The sequence below is a fragment of the Erythrolamprus reginae genome, chromosome Z, assembly GCF_031021105.1.
Source record: "Erythrolamprus reginae isolate rEryReg1 chromosome Z, rEryReg1.hap1, whole genome shotgun sequence".
NCBI classification, from domain to species: domain Eukaryota; kingdom Metazoa; phylum Chordata; class Lepidosauria; order Squamata; family Dipsadidae; genus Erythrolamprus; species Erythrolamprus reginae.
Genome location: NC_091963.1, coordinates 22,208,189 through 22,231,121, shown reverse-complemented (window position 1 = coordinate 22,231,121; position 22,933 = coordinate 22,208,189). Strand labels below are relative to the sequence as shown.

The window sequence follows — 22,933 nt, the reverse complement described above, 5'->3', positions numbered from 1 at the left end:
GGGACAATATGTCAATTCTGTAAACCACTTAAGAGAGAGCTATAAAGCACCGTGAAGCAATATGTAAGTCTAAGCACTGGTGCTACAGGCCTCAGTATTTCATTTTATACAAATCATTGGCTTACATTTTCATCCATAAATCTAGGTTCCTTTACTTCGGGGTATACTAAAATACACATCTTAATTCTCCGTAGGAATAAAAAAACCCAGGAGTTTTGAAATGAAAGTGATCTTTTGTGAGCTGTAGCTATGGAGATGTTGGACTAAAATAGAGGAGATATTAGTTTAGGTGTATCACTCCAAGAAAGCTTTTACTTTTCTCTTGTAGATTTTTAAAATTCATTTTTCTTCAGTATTTCTTTCGGAAGAAGGCCTTGTAAGAGGTTCTTTGCTGAGGAACAGTCCCTGGTGACCTTGGGCCAGTCCCTCCCTCTCAACCCAACATATTTCACAGGGTTGTTGTTGTTGTAGGGAAAAATAGAAGTAAGAAGCGTTAAGATTTGTTCACTGCCTTGAGTTACTGAAAAAGTAATGAATGTGATACTTTCTTAGCACACTAGAGGTCATTGTATAATGAGAGGAACTCCTTCACAAAGAGGCTAGATTTTCTATACCGATTTTTTTTACTGAATCAAATCACTCAAAAAAAGTTACTTTTCTTTTGTAGGTGTTCAAAATTCATTTTTCATATTTTTTTTCTTCAATATCTCTATTGGAAGAAGCCCTTGTAAGAAGCTCTTTGTTGATAGCATAGCAGTATTCCAATATCTAAACAGTATTCCATTATCTAATACAGTGTTCCCTCGATTTTCGCGGGTTCGAACTTCGCAAAAAGTCTATACCACGGTTTTTCAAAAATATTAATTAAAAGTACTTCGCGTTTTCCCCCCCTATACCACGGTTTTTCCCGCCTGATGACGTCATATGTCATCGCCAAACTTTCATCCACCTGTAATAAATATTTTTTAAAATAAACTTTAATAAATAAACATGGTGAGTAATAATCTAAATGGTTGCTAAGGGAATGGGAAATTGTAATTTAGGGGTTTAAAGTGTTAAAGGAAGGCTTGTGATACTGTTCATAGCCAAAAATAATGTATTTACTTCCGCATCTCTACTTCGCGGAAATTTGACTTTCGCGGACGGTCTCAAAACGCATCCCCCGCGAAAATAGCAATGTTCCAATATCTAAGAGGTTGCCACAAATAAAAAAGAGAGTCAGCCTATTCTCCAAAGCACCTGAAAGTAGAACAGGAAGCAATGGATGGAAATTAATCAAGGACAGAATCATACTAGAACTAAGGAGAACTTTTGTGACAGTTGGAACAATTAATGAGAAAAATAATAACTGGAGATTTTTAAGATTAAATAACCATTTATCTGAAATGGCAGAGTCTCCTGCTTGAGCAGTTGAACTACAAGACCTCCAAAGTCTCTTCAAATTTGGTTAACTTGTTATAAGTAAAAGAAACAAAACGAGTGTAAAACTTCAAGCGAAGAATACCATATGTGAGACGCCCTAACATTGCTTCAATATACTTGCCAAATTTTCAAATTATGGCCTGTGATATCAGATTCTGCGCACATTGATCTTCTTGGGAGCCATCTTCTCTATTTGAGCTCTACAATCTTAGTTCAGAATTCAGGAAGGGTTGGTTATATGTTCACGTTGCTTTTATTAGCATGATCTCGTGTTCTCGCAACATAAAACTTATTAAGCCCTAAGCTGTAAGTAGTCTGGCCCTAAGCCATAAAACTTATGGTTTAGGGCCTGACTACTAACAGGACTGTCTTTTGCTGCATACCTCCCAGAGATTGATTAAGGCTCACAGGATTGGCCTTTTCCGGTGCCGTCGCTAGACAGTGTCGGCTGGCAGGGCCACATAGGAGGGTCTTCTCTGTGGTGGCTCCGGTTCTCTGGAACCAATTGCCCCAAGAGTTCCATACCATTCCCAGCCCTCTGGAAAGCCTTCTGGCAGACCTGATGCCGTTGAGCAATTCCATCTAGCTCTGGCCAAGAAGAAATGGATGGGTTTTTTATTTTTATTTTCAGGGGGTTTAATTTTGTTGTACACAGCCCAGAGTCCGGCAGTAGTGAAGCTGCTTAGAAATCTAATAAATGAAATGAAATGAAATCTTTCAGATCATCACCTTTAAGGACTTCAACTTTGTGTACTGTTCTTTGCCTTCATAAAATTTCAGATCATGTAAGATACTTAAATTATCTCTTTAAGATGTTTACCTCTTGGAACAGGTCATGTTTCCTAACGTTCATTATATCTACTCCTTATTCTGATCACAAGTGGCTCCATGGTATGATGGGACATTTAAAAAGCTCTGCATTTGGCACCCATTTACTTCAAACAGATAATAATGATTTCATTTGACTTGATGGTCCCTTTAATGATCACATCTTTTTTTTATTTCCTCTAGGGAAAAATAACTTCACACTGAAATTTCTGCGAAGAGTTGGTGTTGGTGTGCTCTGGGCAGCCAGGAACAACTGCTAAGGTGAGTTTCTTAATAAAGGTGACTTTTTATGAGCCACGGGGGTGCAGTGGTTAGAGTGCAGTACTGCAGGCTACTTCTGCTGATCACCAGCTGCCAGCAGTTTGGCAGATCGAATCTCACCAGGCTCAAGGTTGACTCATCCTTCCCATCCTTCCAAGGTAAGTAAATTGAGGACCCAGATTATTGGGGCAATGTGCTGATTCTGTAAACAATTTAGAGAGGGTTGTAAAGCACTGTGAAACAGTATATATGTCTAAGGGTGATAGTTATTGCTATTTAGAAGTAACAGATCAAATGTTAAATGTACAATTTTGACCATAAACTTACTTCTTGAATATATTAAAAAGAAGATTCATTGCATTGTTAACTCAGTTATTGAACCAAACAGACAGATGTAAAAATTGGACTAGAGATCACATGATTAAAAAATAAAAATAAATACTTTATTGTCATTGTATGTATATCCACAGTATACAGTGGTACTTCTACTTAAGAACGCTTCTACTTAAGAACTTTTCTAGACAAGAATCGGGTGTTTAAGATTTTTTTGCCTCTTCTTAAGAACCATTTTCTACTTAAAAACCTAAGCCTGGAAAAATTTCCCAGGAAATTTGAAAGCAGCACGAAGGCCCAGCCAGTTTCCTGCCATTCCCCCTTTGATCCCGGCCATCTTGGGCTTTTCTGGGCTACCAGAGGAGCCTTTCAGTGGTGCTTAAGGAGGCTTTGGCAGTCCAGAGCGAACGAAGCATTTTCCTTTGTCTGGGCACTTGGAGAGGGAATAAACCTCTGCCAGTGCCCAGAGAAAAGAAACGCTCCCTTTGCTCTGGGCAGCGACTGTTCTCCTTCTCCTCTTCTTCTTCTTCCTCCTCCTCCCACCCAAATTCCAAGCTTTTATTTCTTTCCTAATTGGTTTGCACGCATTATTTGCTTTTACATTGATTCTTATAGGAATAATTGCTTCTACTTACAAACTTTGCTACTTAAGAACCTGGTCACGGAATGAATTAAGTTCTTAAGTAGAGGTACCATTGTACACATACAACAAAAGTCCCATAATGCCCAAAGACTAGTCCCAACACACCTAACAATCCAAACAAAAAAAAAAAAATCCAAGCCACCACAAATTCCCTATCCTGAGCCACCCAAACATCTACAGAACAGACCAAGTAACACTGTCCAACCGCTCACTGATCATGACCCTTTAGTTCATTGTTAAGTGGGAGTATAGCTGTGGGATAAAAACTATTCAGAAACTGTGTGTCCGAGTTTTAATTACAGTATTCTGTATCTTCTGCCAGAAGGCAACAGTTCAAAAAGATTGTAAACAGGATGAAAAGAGTCTCTGAGAATGTTGTGCACCTTCCTAGAACAGCGAGATGCGAAGATACCATCCAGGGCGCCTTGCTGGAGGCCAATGGTATTCTGGGCAGTTTTAATAATTCTTTGTAGAGCTTTTTTTATCCGCGACAGAGCTGCTCCCACACCTTGCAAGAATGCCGTATGTCAGAATAGTCTCATTGGTGCAGGGATAATAAGATAACAGTAGATGCTGAGATGAATTTATCTTCCTGAGCATTTTCGGGAATATTATGATAATTATGACTGTCGAGTAGTCCCTGACTTAGCGATTGTTCAAAGGTAAGGTGGATATATTTGGAAGCTGCTTATGATCCAGATTTGAAGTTCCAATAGTTGCACATTCCCTCTCATAGTCTCATGACTGAACTTTGGGTGCTTGGCAGTATGGCATCATTTTGGGTGTGTTCTATGTCCCGCAATCACATTGATTGATTGATTGATTGATTGATTGGTTGATTGATTGATTGGATTTGTATGCCGCCCCTCTCCGTAGACTCAGGGCAGCTAACAACAATAAAATAAACAGCATGTAAATACAATACTAGAACAACTAAAAAACCCTTATTTTACAACCAATCATACATACAAACAAACATACCATGCATAAATTTTAAAGGCCTAGGGGGAAAGAGTATCTCAGTTCCCCCATGCCTGACGGCAGAGGTGGGTTTTAAGGAAGGCGAGGAGGGTGGGGGCAATTCTAATCTACGGGGGGAGTTGGTTCCAGAGGGCCGGGGCCACCACAGAGAAGGCATTGTTTAGTTGACGGGACCTGGATAATGCTGACTCTGTGGGACCTAACTGGTCGCTGGGATTCGTGCAGCAGAAGGCGGTCGCTGAGATAATCATGACCACAGTCTATAATGATTTTGTTGAAAATTGGCTCTAAATTCCATTTTGGGGGGAGGGGAAACCACACCCATTCCAAACTATTAATTTGCTAATGACTGCTGCATTCACTTAACAGATGCAGTGGTTGACTTAACGACTGCTGCAAAATCATTTTAGCACCTTCCTGCCTTATGTCCATGATGAGCAAGTTTTTTTTTTTTACAGTTCTAAGCCTAGTACTACCTGTATTGATTCCATAATGCAAGGTTTTGTCCTACTTCCTTCTCAATGGACTCGATATTTTCACTGCTAATTATTGAATTTATCTGTGAAGCTTCAGCCATGAATGCAGTAATATGGTAAGGACTATACAGAGTTTTATTTTATAGCAAAGTGGCTACTAAAGAATGAGTTTTGGCTTTTAGGCAAGGAATCTGAAACATAAAATAGGGCACCTTTTCTTTATCCGTATAGCATATTTTACAATGAGGAGCAATGGAAGTATTTCCTACATATTTTCTGTAGGATAGATACATATAGTAATACTTACATTGTCTCAGCATAACAGCATGAATTTTCAGAGTATAAGACGTACCGGAGCTATATTCCAGTAGTCTTATACTCCAAAAAATGGAGGAAAATCTGCTACCAGGTATTCATCTGCCTAGTGTCCTTAATCTGGTCAGCTCAGCACATTATTTTATCCCCTGGTTCAGGTTTTAAAAACCCTATTCGGAGAGAGTAACAATGAAAGAACCTGCAAGCCGGTAAGAATTAGGAAGATAGCACTTTGTTAGGGCTGGAAAGAAACTTTTTCAGAGCAAGTAGAGCAATAAAAAAAAGTCTGCAAAGACTTAGGGCTGGAAAAACATTCTTCATAGAGAGCAATAATGAAAAGGCCTGCAAGGTAAGAGCTGGGAAGACTGTTAGGACTCTCATTAGGGCTGGGAAAAAAGCTTTGAAAAAGCTACATAAGACGCATCCAAAATTTCAACCTCTTTTAGGGAGGAAAGAGGTGTATCTTTACTCTGAAAAATACAGTACTTTGTAATATACAGTGATCTCTCGTTTAGCGCGGGGGTTACGTTCCAAGACCTCCCGCGCTAATCGATTTCCGCGTTATAGTGGTGCGGAAGTAAAAAACACCATCTACGCATGCGCGCCATTTTTTTCATGGCCGCACATGCGCAGATGGTGGAGTTTGCGTGTGGGCGGCGGGGAAGACCAAGGGAAGGTTCCTTCAGCCGCCCAACAGCTGATCTGCTCCGCAGCGCGGAAGCAGCGAGGAGCCGAAGATGGGGTAAAGGCAAAGGGGAAACCCCATCTTCGGCTCCTCGCTGCTGCCGCGCTGCGGAGCGGATCAGGTGTTGGGCGGCTGAAGGAACCTTCCCTTGGTCTTCCCGCCGCCCAGGCAAAGGGGAAACCCCAAGATCGCTTGCCACTTGCCGCTTGCCGTATTGCAGCTTGGAGCCTTGCTTCGCCTCCTTCGCTGCAATACGGCAAGCGGCAAGCGATCTTGGGGTTTCCCCTTTGCCTGGGCGGCGCTGGGGCCATGCGGAGCCACTCATCTAGGGGGGCATGGACCGGCAAGGTGCCCTCCGCTCTCTCTCTTTCTCTCCCTGTTACCGGTGTGGTATAAGAGAGAGAAAGAAAGAGAAAGGAGGGCGACTTGCCAGTCCACGCCCCCCTGGATGAGCGGCCCCGCATGGCCCCAGCGCCGGACTCCGCCGTTGCCTCCGCCCTTGTTCGGCTCTGCAGCTGAGAGGCCACGTCCACCCCCTCCTCGGTGTCCCCGGCACCCAGCGTCCCCACACCGCCTCCACCTCCCGGTAATGCGCCCGACCTCTGCCTCTCTCTTTCTCTCTCATATACCACGCCGGCAACAGGGAGAGAAAGAGAGAGAGAACTAGCGCGGACTTATTTTTTAATTAATATTTTTTGAAAAACCGCGTTGCAGCGTTTCGCGCTAATCGAGACCGTGCTAATCGAGGGATCACTGTAGATTGCTCCCAAACATTTTCAAATTGCATTCAGTGAACACAGATAAAATTGTAACTTTCATACAGGCAAAATTCTGAAGTTGTAAGAAAATGGAAATAAATATAAAACTTGAAGAAACCTATATTTATTTATTTTTATTTATTTATTTATTTATTTATTTATTTAGATTTGTATGCCGCCCCTCTCCGCAGACTCGGGGCGGCTCACAACAAAGTGAAAAACAATTTATAACAAATCTAAATTTCTACTAAAAAACATTTTAATTAGTTCACAAGTGATCCGCCTAAGAAGACTCAGTCCTGGATGCTTTCATGCCGAAGCTATCCTCTATGGACCTGTTTCCTATTTAGACAAAACAAGATGTTACTCTTTAAAAATTAATAATCCTGTTCATAATGACCATTAGTATTATTGCTGTTCTCGTTTCTGCTTATAATACCGATGATAGCAGAAAGTATTGCAAGTTATCGAGCCATTTTAAAAAAAGGTTCCCTTTCAACCTAACTCTTCTTACATGGTTGCTGTGGGAAAATAGGGGAAGGGGTATTATAGGTACAAATAGTCCTTGACTTAGAACAGTTCAGTTATAACCCTGCTGTTCTGTTCAGGTTGTATTTGGCCCGAAACAAAGTTTGAGACCCTGTAAAAAATTTCCCCTGCATATCTGAAACTTGAAACTACATGACTTTGCATCATTTGAGGGGTTCTTTCTATAAGTATTTCGGGGTGGGGGGGTGCTTAGTTTTTGCTGGACAAAAAAGTCACACTTGTACTGTTCCCTGGTCTATTTGACCCGGACTAAAAAAGGTTGATTTTAGCTACTTTAAAAAAAGAAAAGAAAACTTTTTGAATTGGTTTTTCTAATTTAAACAGTCCTGATCGCAACCAAATGAAAAATGAAATGAAAAAAAAATAATGTTTATTTGTTTGTTTTGCTCAGAAAAGTTGGAACTGGCAGCCTAATCTAGATAAAAATGAACAAAATTGCCCACAGATGAGGGGGAGGGGGCAGTATGAATCTTTGACGGGAGATGATTTAAGAAGGCCAGGGCCACCACAGAGAAGGCTCTTCCCCTTGGCCCCTCCAGATGACATCTAGCTGATGGGACCTGGAGAAGGCCAACTCTGGGACCTGAGCAGTCTCTGGGATACATGCGGCAGAAGATGGGCCCTTAAGTAATCTGGTCCAATGCCATGTAGGTCTTTGTACGTCTTGATGATCTCCTAATCTAAATAGTATGCAGATCTGATGATTAACATTTCAAAAGTCAGCCAGGGAATGTTGTCTGGTACGTTTCTTGGATAATAAACCCAAAGAAGCCAGAAAAATAGCAACCGTCTCTTCCCCAAATCCAGATGGAAAATCACATCGAACACACCCCTTTTGCATCATCACAACCTCTGTAAACAGATAAAGTACTCACAGCAAAATCTCCTCTGCCAGACATCCTTGAGGAAACGTTGATTATAGGTGGTGTGCCAAAGCCGAGTCTTGACATGGAAAGCTGGTTCTGGGCCTAAATCCAACCTCAAATTAGAAGCTGACTGTGATGCCCGTAGGTACCATTTTAAAGCTTCCTGCGCAAGTTAACAATATGAAACCCTAACTCCACCTGACTGGGGTGTAGCTCTGGTGCCTGCGTTTATTGTCTAGCTAGCGCTGGGTAAGTACAAGGTTTTGTGTTCAGTCAGCGGGTAGCCCTTCTGGAGAGAAGCTGAAAGACAATTGTTGGCTATGAGCTTTTAACTTCTAGCTCCGCAAGTTGCAAACAAGGCAGTCCAAAAAATGCCTCTCTGGATCATTTCAAGCTCTCGGGGAAACATGAATGCGCTTATTAGAATTGTTTGTGAATGAGCCAATCGAGATGGCCTGGCCGCGAGGGTACAGGCAGTGTTTTCCTCCTTTCTCTTCTCCACCCTCCTCGCACCAAAGGGAGGAGGGGAGAGAGAGGCAGAAGATATAAGCTCAAACAAAGCGAAGCTGTGTGCCTGAATCGCTCACATGCCCTGGATAAGTAAAGCTTGACCCTGAAAGTGAGAGGTTGGAAGAGGGAGAGAGAGAGAGAGAGAGAAAGAAAGAAGTGGAGTTATGATTCTAACAATGGAAACGGGTAAGATTTTTTTACCGGCTGGGGGAAATACAAGCAAATGTGCTCATTTTGATTGCTCTCTAAAGGAAACCCGTGCCTACCTCCTAATTAGTGTGTGATTGGCTTAAAGAGTATCTGTGGAGTATGTCTTGTGGGGGACTTTCATCCTTGAAATATGCCATTTTTAATGGAGCTAGAAGTGAGATGGGAGGGATTGGCAGGCAGGCAGGATTTCTCAGATCAAGCCGTGGCTCTGATTTATTTCGCAGGGAGCCATCTGTGCTAAGCATTGAGAAATTCCAAAGAAGCAGTGTGTGGCATAAGGAAAATTTTAACAGCATGCTGTGAAGTCTCCTGCATGTTGCAAACCGCTTGATACAGGTTATTGGGTGGCTATGAAAACTTTTTAAATTTAACGCTGCATACCTTTAAAAAAAAACAATAAAGGAAGGGAAGAGTTGTAATAGCAACTTGGGTTACTAAAAACATTTCAAATGACTTCTCCAAAACTGTGCAGAGGGTGTGTCATGGGTAAATGTTGTTCTGGTTAAGTGATCGTGAAGAATTCGCATTTGCTGGATGGCTATGAACAAAGGCACAATTTTATGCTTGCTTTGGGAGGGAACCTTCTGAAGATGGCACTTAGACCTAATTATACTTCTTGGTTCTGATATACATGTTCCATTTTTCTTGCATTTGCTTACATGGCTGTTGTTCCATAGCTAAGATTTGTGGATTTTACTTAAAAGTAAGTGCATAACATTTCAGTAGGACAACTGTGGGTAAGGTTGCAATTCTAAGCACAGTTTCTTGGAAGCATGCCTCTCTGTTTTAAGTGTTTTAAATAACACTTTTAAGGATTATTCTGCTAATGTTATTTTATTGTCTTCAAGGAATCTGGAAGTTACGGTCAGAAAGGGAATAGGAATGACTTTCAGTAGCCTCTTCAGAGATGAAACCAGTACGGTGTAATAGTTAAGATGTTGGGTTGGCACGTTCAGCCCCTTTGCGCCTGACACTCTTGGCCCATCCTACCTGACAATATTGTTGTGGGGGAAATGCTTAATGAGTTCCTGTACAAATGACAACATTATTAAGTTTAACAAATTAATAATTATAAACAATGATATTGTGGTTCCTAATATTCCTCCCAAGAAGCTATTCTGCCACACGAATCCCAGCAACCGGTTACGTCCCACAGAGTTGGCCTTCTCCGGGTCTAGTCGACGAAACAATGTCGTCTGGCAGGGCCCAGGGGAAGAGTCTTCTCTGTGGTGGTCCCAACCCTCTGGAATCAACTCCCCCCCAGAGATTAGGATTGCCCCCACCCTCCTTGCCCTTCGCAAACTCCTTAAAACCCACCTCTGTCGTCAGGCATGGGGAAATTGATTCCCCTGGGCCGTTTCTGTTTTATGTATAGTTTATATGAGATGTATGATTACTTTTTATATTAAGAGTTTTTAAATTGTTTTAATCAATTGGATTTGTACTGTTTTATTGTTGTGAGCTTCTCCGGGTCTCCGGAGAGGGGCGGCATACAAATCTAATAAATAAATAAGTAAATAAATAAATAAATAATTGCTGGTGATCTGGGTTCCAACTAGTGCCGAATTATTTCAATCTCTACAATTTGTATTAATAAATACAAGAAGACAGTACTGTACTTGTATGATTCTTGTTATTTCTGTGAATAAATTAAATTCCCTGACTTGAAAACTGATTTATTCTGTAGAATCATAGAATTACTGTATGTTTATTGAAACATCAGCATTCCTTAAACTATTTACTTTAAAGGATAACAAGGTCCCCTTGAGTTCTATTGTGTTTTAATTTGGCATGGGTATCTCTAAGTTAACCTGAGTTAATCAAAGAAGTTTTCTTTCCTGTTCTGCTCCCTGGTTATTTTTTTCCCCATTACCAATAATGATTTTAATGATAAAGCTGCTTCTTAAATTGTCAGGTGCTCCCAGCAAAAGGGAATCTTTTGGCCCTGCATTCTAGAGGAAGGGGGAAGAATGAGCTGTTGTCTATTAATCTGATGAAGAAGAGACTTAGTAGACATCACTCTGATCCAAAAGCAATAAACTGCTTACTAAAATGATCCAGACCAGATATTCATCTTTTTCTTTCCGAGAAACATTTGCCTCTTGTTAATCTCTTCCCTGCAATTGACTTTCCCCAATTTTTGTTTTTTTTTTTTAGGATATTTTTTCCCTACCCACCTCATTTTTTGTTTGGAAGTGCACCCACATTTGAAATAAAGGCTAAGATTGGAAATTTTGACAGAGGAATAGGATTTGAACTTGCTGCAGACTAGGACTGTTATAACAGCTGACCTGATCCTTCTGCATTTCAAGAGCTATTTATGGTAGATTAGCTGGTATCAAAGCTCCAGTGTTCAGCCCATAAAAGGTTGGTCCTGTGTGAAGCTACCACCCTGCATTTGGCTAAAGTTCGGCAGCCTATAGTTGTCTGTGAAGGAATTCCAATGATGGATAGAAATGCTAAACCAGAGAATTGTTCTATTGAGAGTTTCAGATGCTGGACAACATTTGAAAGGAAGGGTTTTTGCATTAATGTTTTGGCCCTGTCTTTTAGTTCTTGGAGTATAACTTTTGCACATGAACTCTGTTTGGTGCCTGCACACTATTGGAAAGCACCTTTCTAAATTCATCTGGCACTGAATCATCTTTGGCCAGTCACAGATATACTTTCAGAGCCTATACGCTAGTGATTTCTTATGTGATGTGTCACTTAGACTTAAATATTTGCGTCTGAGATAATTTTTTGTTGACACTGCCGGCCTCTTCTGAAGTTTAACTTAGTTTACTGGATTTAAACCTTTTAAAATAGTGGGGCTTTTTTCTGAAAGTTTTTTTTCTCTATAATTAAGAAAAATAAGCTAGGGTTATAAAAAAACAAGACCAACAAGACTTTTGAAGTAAGTAATTTCTATTTTCTTGAAATGTTTGGTAGCAAAAGTGTTCAAAGCCAGTTGTTTGAGAATGTTTGAGCTTTGTCAGCTTGTTATGGGAATGAAGTTTTTTTTCCCCTGGTCCCACGTTTGTGCATGTCAGTCATTCAAATGATTTTGAATCTGTTTTCTTCTTCTTTTTGTATGTATTGGATAAATTTTGTTATGGATGGAATGTTTTCCTCAATGCCTTTTTTGTGTGAAATGTGTTACAATTAATGATAAATGTGTTGGCCTTTAAATACCAGTGAGATACACCAGATTAAATATAGCATGGGAGGGTTAATATTTATAGTGGAAGATTTGCCTGGTCTTTATTAACATACAGTATATGTAAGATGAATAAGAATTATTGCCTCTGAACTGTTAGCAGAACACTTTTTATTCTCATTAAATTCTGGTATGTTATGTTGAACTCTTTTTTTCTTGTGATTTCTGAGTTGACATAATCTGGTTTAGCACAGTATGCTGAATTATATTATGTTTAACCATGGTTTGTTGAATGAACCATAGTTAGTTGGGTTCATTGAATCATACCTTCTGAATAACAAATTACTGAATAATTGCTTGATTTTATAACATATTAAGTCCAAAATTATGATTCAAAGACTATAGTAACTAGGCATACGTAACATGTTAATCCCAAATTTAATAGTTTAGAGCAATTCGCAGTGACAATCAGCCATTTGTTCTCCCTCATTTGGCATTTCTGGGAAAGGAAGTGAATAAAGTTTTTTAAAAAACAAAGAACAAGAACAACAGCCTTTATTATGGAATATAGCCTTTAATATTCTGGTCTGTTTTATAACCAGGTCATTCATTTCTTAGTATATGTCTGGCAGCACACACATATATTCATATAAATACTGCATGATATCCTTACTTGATGTGGTGAATAAAAATAAACTTTGCTCCAAGATGCCCTAAGTTCAATTTTTATTCAAATACTGACAGACTAGGTCTCCTAAAATAGGCTATTATAGCATATCTACCTCCCTCTGCTTATATCTCTATGTTATTTTAAAAAAAGACTTGTTCTGTCTTGTAGATCAGTTGAGATATGGAACAATGAAACATTTGACATAATATATTAGCATGACCAGTAAAACCTATTAGCTAAGTGGAAAATGAAATGAGTTCTTTGTAAAATACACTTATCAGAAAAGTAGTTATGGTGATGAATTACAAAACAGAATTCCTAAAAAAAACAATGTTTTGAAGATGACACAATTGAGATGATTTTATATTCACCTAAACTTGTTTTCTTCCAGTAATCTCATGCATAAACTCTATGCAGGATCGTATGTGAAGATGGGCCTTTCTATATGTTCCTTAATACGCCAATAGTTGATTGTATTTTGCACACATGCAAATGAGAACTGCTTCAGTGCAGTATACATGGATGTTACAGCACAAGGGTGTCAAACTCAAGGCCCATTAAGTGCTTAAATCTGGTCCTCTGGGCTGCTTTGGAAACAGTGAAGGACTGGCTAGTGGAATGCTACAGACCTCCCCGTGTTCTATTTTCGCTGGCTGAATGCTGTAGGCCACTGTTTCCCAACCTTGGCAACTTGAAGATATATGGACTTCAACTCCCAGAGTTGAAGTCCAAATATCTTCTAGTTGCCAAGGTTGGGAAACACTGCTGTAGACCACTGAAGCTGAAAAGAGCCTGTTTTCACTGGCAGAGTACACATGCCATTACACGCACCCCCAAAACAATTGATGTCACGCCCCCTAGCCATGCCCACAACCCTCCGAGGTCATACACAACCCTAATGCAACCCTCAATGAAATTGAGTTGCTATAGGGCCAATAGAACCAGCATGCCTAATTTATCAATTGTTTATTTTATTTGTTCAGTTTTTATAGTTGCCTAACTCAACCAAGTGACCCTGGGTGACTTCCAATTCTAAAATCATTAAAACATTAAAAACATTGAAAGAATAAAAACAAATACAGTGGTACCTCCACTTAAGAACTTAATTCGTTCCGTGACCAGCTTCTTAGTAGAAAAATTTGTAAGTAGAAGCAATTATTCCCATAGGAATCAATGTAAAAGCAAATAATGCATGCAAACCCATTAGGAAAGAAATAAAAGCTTGGAATTTGGGTGGGACAAAAAAGAGGAGGAGAAGGACAGTCGCTGCCCAGAGCGAAGGGTGTGTTTCTTTTCTCTGGGCACTGGCAGAGGTTTATTCCCTCTCCAAGTGCCCAGAGAAAGGAAAATACTTTGTTCACTCTGGACTGCCAAAGCCTCCTTAAAGCACCACTGAAAGGCTCCTCTAGCAGCCCAGAAAAGCCTGAGATTAAAGGGGGAATGGCAGGAAACTGGCCGGACCTTCATGCCGCTCTCAAATTTCCTGGGAAATTTTTCCAGGCTCTGGTTCTTAAGTAGAAAATGGTTCTTAAGAAGAGGCAAAAAATCTTGAACACCCGGTTCTTATCTAGAAAAGTTCTTAAGTGGAGGCGTTCTTAAGCAGAGGTACCACTGTATACATATTTGCAATGATGATTAATCAAATAATAGTAAAAGCAAGTAACTTAGCCCTTAATACCTTCTAAGACCCAAGTACATAGGTTGCTCAGTCTCCTCCATCTGGCCTTGTCTATACTGTGGCTAATCAGCTGTAGACATTATCCTAAGGGCTTTCATGCTAGTGTTCATACACAAGGCAAAAGACATCTAGATTTTCCTTTTAAAACACTCTAACTGTAAACTAATTATAGCTAAAAGTTTTTTTCATCTCTTCTTTATCCAAGAGTGTTCTTCTGTTTCGATATTGGCAACATATTATACTAATGAATTTTATACAAACTATCTGAATACAGCCATCTCTCTTTTTCTTCTCCCCCAATATTTCCCATACTGCTAACATTTCAATACAGATAGTTTTTGACTTACAACTGCAACTGAGCCCAAAATTTATATTGCTAAGCGAGATAATTGTTAAGTGAATCTTGCTCCATATTATGACCTTTCTTGCCACAGTTGTTAAGCAAACCACTGCAGTTGTTAAATTAGTAACACAGTTGTTACTTCCCCATTGACTTGGTTGTCAGAAGATAGCAAAAAGGGATCACATAACTCTGCAACAGTCATAAGTGCATGTCAGTTTCCAAGTGCCCAAATTTTGTTCGCATAACCATGGGGATGCTGCAAGAGCCTTAAGCATGAACAATGGTAATGAGTCAATTTCCCCCCCAATTCCATTGTTACTTAGGACAATCACTAAACAAAGGGTCATGCATAACCCTTTTTTGTCTTGTTTTAAAAGATACAGTACAATTCCCATCTTGATTTATTCTATTTAGATAATTGTTCTGTCGGGCTCTCTGGTAGAATCCTCGCAAAAATTCACAGGTACAAATTTCAGACACACACACGTTTGAAAATTCAAAACAATGTTCTTTATAATGAAAATTCACTTAAACTAAGCCCTCTTTTGGTATAGCAAAGAGCACTCATCTCCAAACAAGCTGGTAATTTATAAAAGTCCCTGATCAGTTCTGTGATACTTAGCTTGCAGCTGTGAGGCAATTCACAGTCCTTCTTTCACAAAGTGAAACACACTGCTCTGGTTTAGTTTCAAAGCGGGGGAAAATCAGCACACAAAAGGTCAAAGTCAGTCAAGCAGTCACGAAACACAACGATCAGATAATCCTCCACAATGGCCAAACCCACAGGCTGCTATTTATAGCAGCCTCACTAATTACCACAGCCCCACCCAACCACAGGTGGCCTCATTTTCTTTGATAATAATCTCTCAGTTGTTGCTGCCTATGCATCGCTCTCCGTATACGTGGCTGTATCATTAACTCTTGTTCTGAATCCAAGGAGGAGGTAGATAATTGATCTCCTTCTGATCTGTCTGCCACACTCTCCTCCCCCCTGTCACTCATGTCTTCTTGGTCAGAGGAGCCTTCATCAGCAGATTCCACCGTGGGCAAAACAGGCCTGCAGCATGTGGATGTCTCCCCCACATCCACAGTCCTTGGGGCAGGAGCTGGGCCAGAGCTAACCACAACAGATAATTATATTCTTCTCTTGAAATGAGCAAGGGGGGAAAACGCTAACAGTCGCAACATTAGAAAACATGTAATTAATGTATAAAGCCTCAATGGATAAACTAAGAAAATTAAGCTGAACCAAAAGGTCAGAGTTAAAAACACATATTAAGAAACATAGCAAAAAAAAATTATCAGAAAAAATTATCATAGGAAAGAGCTTAAATCAAAGTGCTTTTAAGATCAGAAAGCATGGAAAGATTCTTATGGAAGAAATTTATATCATAAGCACAGACATGCTTAAAGCCATCAAGAGACTTATGTGTTGTCGTTACGGTATATCTAAGTGGAGAAAGCTAAGACAGCTTCTGCAATTGATATACTGCTTTTTTCCTGGGTCGCCCTTTCCTAACATTGCACCTTCATGTTCTTAGCCAAATGCTTATGTAGAGTTTCCTAAATACAAAGCATTCTAATGTCAAATGCAGATGTTTTCAATTGTGGTGGATTCCAGGTATCCAGTCTTCCCATAGCCAAGTATAAGTGGTTTGAGTGGAACAGAGACAAAATGACTAATAACGATAGCATAACACTGCAGGTAGACACTGCTATACCTTCAGAATTTGGCATAGGGAGTAAGAATAAGCTCCTGACCCTCAAGTGAGCAGAAATATCTCAAGCCATGTTCTGTCACTGTCTAATAACCCAGTGCCTTGTATCCTCTATCAGTTTCACACTGATAAAGGAATTTCTGCTGCTTTAAAAATACACACACAGAGAGAGAGAGAGAGAGACTTCGAGGTTACAAACTGGAACCCTTTTGTTTGATCACTATGGTGGCACATGACAGAACCTGTGTGCTACATGTAGTTAAGACGTGGCCTTCACACTGGGCAGACCAAGGTTTAGATCTCCAGGTCTGTCTGGTTCTAAATCAGTACCTTAATTGGTGATGCTATGCAAGTTCACTCTCAGCAAAACCTGTCTACAGGATTGTTGTTGTGAGGAAGTGTAGAGCATAAGGAAGATGACCTTGATGAAGTTCCATTGTCAAACCATCAAGCAACATCCAGATCATGTTTGGAAATGGATCAGATAGACACATCCCTGATTCACGGAAATATAAGAATGCATAAAAAGAACAGCAATACCAGAGTTTCAACGTTGTGTTTTTATAACAAATTGCAATAAAAGTTTTAGCATTTTTTGTGTGCAGTTGATTTCCTGGTCTGGCCTACTAATGGAGCCAAAACTAAGAAGGGAAGTCTATCATGTTTCCCTGAAAATAAGACCCTGTCTGATATTTTTTTGAACTCTGAAATAAGTGCTTGGCCTTATTGCAATGCACTCAAAATCCCGACTGGGCTTATTATCAGGAGATAATGGGGAAAACAGGGTGGAAGAAAATCAAGATGCAAATCTAACATGTAAATATAAATATATCTTTCTCACCATGCCACTTTTCCCAGAAGGCAGGATCATAGAGGCGAGTGTCAAATGACCATTCCAATTGTTGTGTCCGATGCCCAATAAAAGAAATGATTTTGGATTGCAGCTGTTTCTTTAATGACAATTGCTACTTGCAAACAGAAGCTCCATGTTGCATTGAGCCTTAATAGGGTGATCAGTCAACAACTTCATGTCACTCTTTGCCATTAAGGAATGGATAAGACTGTTATTGAATACTGGTCTTCAGAGGAAATGACAGGTTCAAACTATCGTCGAAACTAATGATAAATAATTAGCTTTCCCAAAGCAAAATAATTTGAAAGCAAACGGAACATAAATTAATTTGCTTCATAAAGTGGGAAAATATATTTAAAGCAGATTGAATAAACATAAGTAACATTCCTTTTCTGAATAACACTGATGTGGTTTCATGTGTTAAAGAATATTTATAGAAAAGGAATAACAACAACAACAATAATAATAATAACAACAACAACAACAATAAATACAACAATAACAACAACTACAACAACAGAGTTGGAAGGGACCTTGGAGATCTTCTAGTCCACCCCCCTGCTTAGGCAGGAAACCCTAAACTATTTCAGACAGATGGTTATCCAACATCTTCTTACAAACTTCCAGTGTTGGAGCATTCGCAACTTCTTGAGGCAAGTTATTCCACCGATCAACCGTTCTGATTGTCAGGAAATTTCTCCTTAGTTCTAAGTTACTTCTCTCCTTGTTTAGCTTCCACCCATTGCTTCTTGTTCTACCCTCAAGTGCTTTGGAGAATAGGTTGACTCCCTCTTCTTTGTGGCAATACTGGAACACTGCTATCATGTCACCCTTGGTCCTTCTTTTCATTAAACTAGACATACCCAGTTCCTGCAACCTTTCTTCATATGTTTTAGCCTTCTATTCTTGGGACGAGAAGACTCAACAATATTTGAAGGGCTCTTCTTGATATACAAGCTGGTTGAAGAGATATTTCATTAGAATATTTTATTGTTAGCTGTATGCTGCACCTGTAATCCAGATGTTACATACATTCCAGGGAAAAAAGCACTAGCACATTCTGTTCCATATCAGCAGAAAAGTAAGCACAAGTAGCACACAAATGAAGCATCTGCTGTTTTCTTTGCAGAAGACGAACTGATTATTCATAACTGAGCACTCTTTCCCAACCCCAGCAGCTGGGGAATTCTGGGAGTTGAAGTCCACAATTGTTAATGTAAAGTTGTTAAGGTTGAAACATGATCCAGGGAGCTGTCAGGCACAAAAGACCAGCTCCACACGCAAAGGTTCAGTTAAGATGATTTATGGCTAAAACCCAATGCACAGGAATCTTCTAAACTAAGTCCACGGAGAGAGGTGGCATACAAATCCAATGGATAAAATAATAAAATAAATAAATAAATAAATAATACAAGTAGTCTTTGATTTACGACCTCAGTTGAGCCTAAAATTTCTGTCGCCAAGTGAAACAATTGTTAAGTGAATTAGCAACAGGGTTGTTAAGTGAATCTGACTTCCCCATTGACTTTGCTTCTCAGACATGCGCAAAAGCTGATCACATGACTCTGGGACACAGCAACCGTCATAAATATGAGTCAGTTGGCAAGCGTCTGAATCTTGATCATGTAACCATAGGAATGCCAGAATGGTTTTAAGTGTGAAAAAATGGTCATAAGTCATTTTATTCAATGACGTTATAACTTTGAACGGTTACTAAATGAACTGTTGTAAGTCAAGGACTAGCTGTTTTTCAGCACTTGCTTAGATAAGAATCATTGACACTTATCTAAGAATCATTGGCAAGGGGTCTTGGACTTAGTTGGCTTGTTGACTACGTAGGGATTCTAAGCTGAGCCTTCTTTTAACTCTGCTCCCAAGTTCTGCCATTCCTTCTTCTACAGGAGTCCTATCCTTTTCATCAAGGTTAGGATTCCAGATAAGCAAGTTATAACATAGAATAATAAATTAAATAAGGAATACAGTATTCCCTCGATTTTCGCGGGTTCGAACTTCGCGAAAAGTCTATACCACGGTTTTTCAAAAATATTAATTAAAAAAATACTTCGCGGTTTTCCCCCTATACCACGGTTTTTCCCACCCGATGACATCATATGTCATCACCAAACTTTCATCCACCTTTAATAAATATTTTTTAAAATAAACTTTAATAAATAAACAGTAATAATCTAAATGGGAATGGGAAATTGTATTTTAGGGGTTTAAAGTGTTAAGGGAAGGCTTGTGATACTGTTCATAGCCAAAAATAGTGTATTTACTTCCGCATCTACTTCACAGAAATTCAACACATCCCCCGCGAAAATCGAGGGAACACTGTATTACTATGTTCTGCGATACTTCAAAAACCATATCTTGCTTTTACCTGATTAGAAAGGGTACCTAAGTGAGCTTTGGCTTCTAGAAGCTGGTATTGCTGGGAAGTAAGCTGATTTACTGGTTCTCCCACACCAGCATTTGGCCAACGAATATTTGCTCATCTGTTTTTCACATGTGATGAATTGTGAGAATGTCTACTTTAGTTTGATACTGGAGAATGGATAATGTTTGATGATCAGTGATTTAATAAGTGATTTAATAAGCACATTATATAGGTTCCTAGGCTGTGTTGGCTGAAGAATTTTAAGAACTGAAGGTGGACCAATTTTGAAAGTTCAAAAGGTCTTTCTAAACATATTTTTAAATCAACATCATGGTTTATTCTGCATCCAATAAATGTTGGTCATTAAATATTGGAGCCATAGTTTATAAAATAGGTGTTTCTAGTTGTTTCACAATTACACAACATGAATCAGAAGTTTAAAAAGAGGTCAACACATTTAAGTTGTTGCATAGCATGATCCTTCTGATCTACTGATGTTATAATTTATTTAGTTTTGCTGAGAGGGATTATCCTCTCGAAACTGGAACTAAATAACATAAGCATTTATTTCACCTTTTTTCCCTAATGTGCCGTTAATGCATGCTTATTTTGTTAATGTTATATGTACAGAATGACTAGTTGCTATTTTTTTAAATTATCATGGAGATAAAGCTTTGATAATGTGTCACTGTAGTGGGATCTCTGACCTCGCATCCTCCAGAAATGTTGTGGCAATGAAGAAACCTAACTCTAAGTTTCTACATTTCATTTCTTTCACTGAATCTACCCTCTTGTCAGCCTGAAGGGTATAGTTTCTTCCATTGACCTGAACTTGTAGGTAAGTTTTAAAAATTAAAATAATTCCCTACATTTGAAAGTTGTATAAAGAAACTAAACCATGCTTTTATCTGCAACCTGAACAGAGAAAATTCATTCTAATTAAAATATAAAGGTATAACTACAGATTAACTGTATCATTAATATTCTGCTCATCACTATTAACAATAAAAACATTAACTGTATTGCAGAAGTTTGGAATATTAGCATTGCCTTAGCATTGCTTATATCCCAGTTACAATATTCATATTCATTGTATTGTATAGTAATGCAATCTGAAACGAAACTTTAGGAGTTATCTACCATTCCTATACCTGCAGAAAAAAGTAGTGGCATGAAATTTTCTGGCCCTCTCACTGAATCCAATCTTGCTCAGATTGTGTGTGTTCTGACTTGCTGCCAAGTATCCTAATTTCACCTGTTGATTTGCAGTAAACAAAGATTTCATTTGTTGTGCCAGTTTGTGGGAAAGTCTCCTGCCACATCTGTGCTCTAACAAAAATAGAGTGCCGATTTCAAGACTCGACTGTTCTCTGGACCCTTTCCTGTGCCCTCCTGCCTATGACACACACTCTCGTAAACTAAAGCTCAACAAAACAATCCAGATCAGTGTCAGAAGGCAGATAAATCACAACAGTACTCTAAAGATTTCTTTCCTCCTCTTGTTTTCGTGTTTTGTTTGTTTTTTAAATAGGCAAAAATGCCACTTTCCAGATTCCTCTGTGTTCGGTTTGGGAGAGAATGGAAGGGCAAGAACAACATGGCACAGTTTTGCATTTCAGCCTCGTGTAAACAGAGATAAAAATAAAGATAAAAGACCAGCCATGTCTGACTCTAAGGGTGGTGCTTGTCTCCATTTCTTAGCCAAGGGAATCTGCATTGTCTGAAGACACTTTTGCAGTCATGTGGCCAGCATAACTATATGCCAAGGCACATGGAATGTAGTTAGTTTCCCACCAAAAGTGATACCTACTTTACTTTACTCGCATTTGCATGCTTTCAAACTGTAGATGGACTCGAGATAAGGCAGCTAACAGCATTTGCATGCTTTCAAACTGCTAGATGGACAGGAGATAAGGCAGATAAGCCAGAGCATGGTGCTCAGGTCTCCAACCCAGGCTATCACAAGCTCAAGCTTAATCTCTGAGCCAGAGCTATAGCGTCTGATATATGACTAGTATAGTACTGCCTTGCCCAGGTTCACAGACAAAATACTGGTTTGATTGTAGGTGAGGTTGGCTAGGGACAAGAGAGGAGAGATTCTGCTGCCATCAATCTGAAGTAGCCCATGAGTGTTGCTCCTCCCCTATCTGCTATCCACTCCCACCTGAATTCCTCTCCGGCATAATGGGTTAGAAAGTATAATTTGTATTTGTTATTCAGTGGTGTAGATGTAAAGAGAAAAATATTACCTTAGTATGTGTACATTTAAAGGACAATTTAAGCCTGTCTCACAAATGGATTGGAAATAAAAGAAAGACAACCTGAAGAAGAAAAATATACAGTGGTACCTCTACTTAAGAACGCCTCTAATTAAGAACTTTTCTAGATAAGAACCAGGTGTTCAAGATTTTTTTGCCTCTTCTTAAGAACCATTTTCTACTTAAGAACCCGAGCCCGGAGAAATTTCCCTGGAAATTTGAGAGCAGCACAAAGGCCCAGCCAGTTTCCTGCCATTCCCCCTTTAATCCCAGCCATCTCGGGCTTTTCTGGGCTGCCAGAGGAGCCTTTCAGTGGTGCTTAAGGAGGCTTTGGCAGTCCAGAGCAAACAAAACATTTTCCTTTCTCTGGGCACTTGGAGAGGGAATAAACCTCTGCCAGCACCCAGAGAAAAGAAACACTCCCTTCACTCTGGGCAGCAACTGTCCTTCTCCTCCTCCCACTCAAATTCCGAGCTTTTATTTCTTTCCTAATGGGTTTGCATACATTATTTGCTTTTACATTGATTCCCATGGGAAAAATTGCTTCTACTTACAAACTTTTCTACTTAAGAACCTGGTCACCGAACGAATTAAGTTTGTAAGTAGAGATACCACTGTAATGATAAAGTGTTTAATTAAAGTGGGAAAACCCCTAGTGCGAAAGTATTTAGGGTGGGAATATGACATAGTTCATAAAATAGTGGCAACAGACAGACAGCTGAGTCATAGCTTAAGTCATATGTTGAATTTGAAAGCTACATGGCAAGAAAATTTTCCATTGCCATGGTTGAAGCAAACCATAGGCTTGAATCATTTTGGTACACACTTCATATATAAAAAGCTTGGCAGTTTTCTATCTTTGCTATAGTTTAAAATTCTAATTAAATTTGAACTTTATTAAAGAGCCCAGATTGGGCTGATTAAAAGACAAGTGGGGTCTGATGCACACTATTCTACATCTGTAGATCACCTTCATAGTTAAAAAAAACAATGTACAGTGATCCCTCGATTTTCGCAATCTCAATCTTCGCGAAACGCTATATCGCGATTTTTCCACCCG

The 22,933-nt window shown here is 39.4% G+C and overlaps 1 protein-coding gene across 11 annotated transcripts in view; it reads left to right on the top strand.

The window, feature by feature from the left end:
• SVIL (supervillin) overlaps positions 1–22,933 on the top strand; it is a 227,585-nt gene that overhangs the window by 57,095 nt on the left and 147,557 nt on the right. For 5 of the 11 annotated variants that reach the window (XM_070728955.1, XM_070728953.1, XM_070728956.1 and 2 more), the window contains exon 2: positions 2,434–2,511. Coding sequence is in view for 6 of the 11 variants with exons in the window: in XM_070728951.1 (XP_070585052.1) it covers positions 8,792–8,813 (22 nt within the window). In the remaining 5 variants the exon portion in view is untranslated. Of the gene's footprint in view, positions 1–2,433; positions 2,512–8,642; positions 8,814–22,933 lie in introns of those variants that run through there. The other 6 variants (XM_070728948.1, XM_070728947.1, XM_070728945.1 and 3 more) reach the window with 3 other exon arrangements.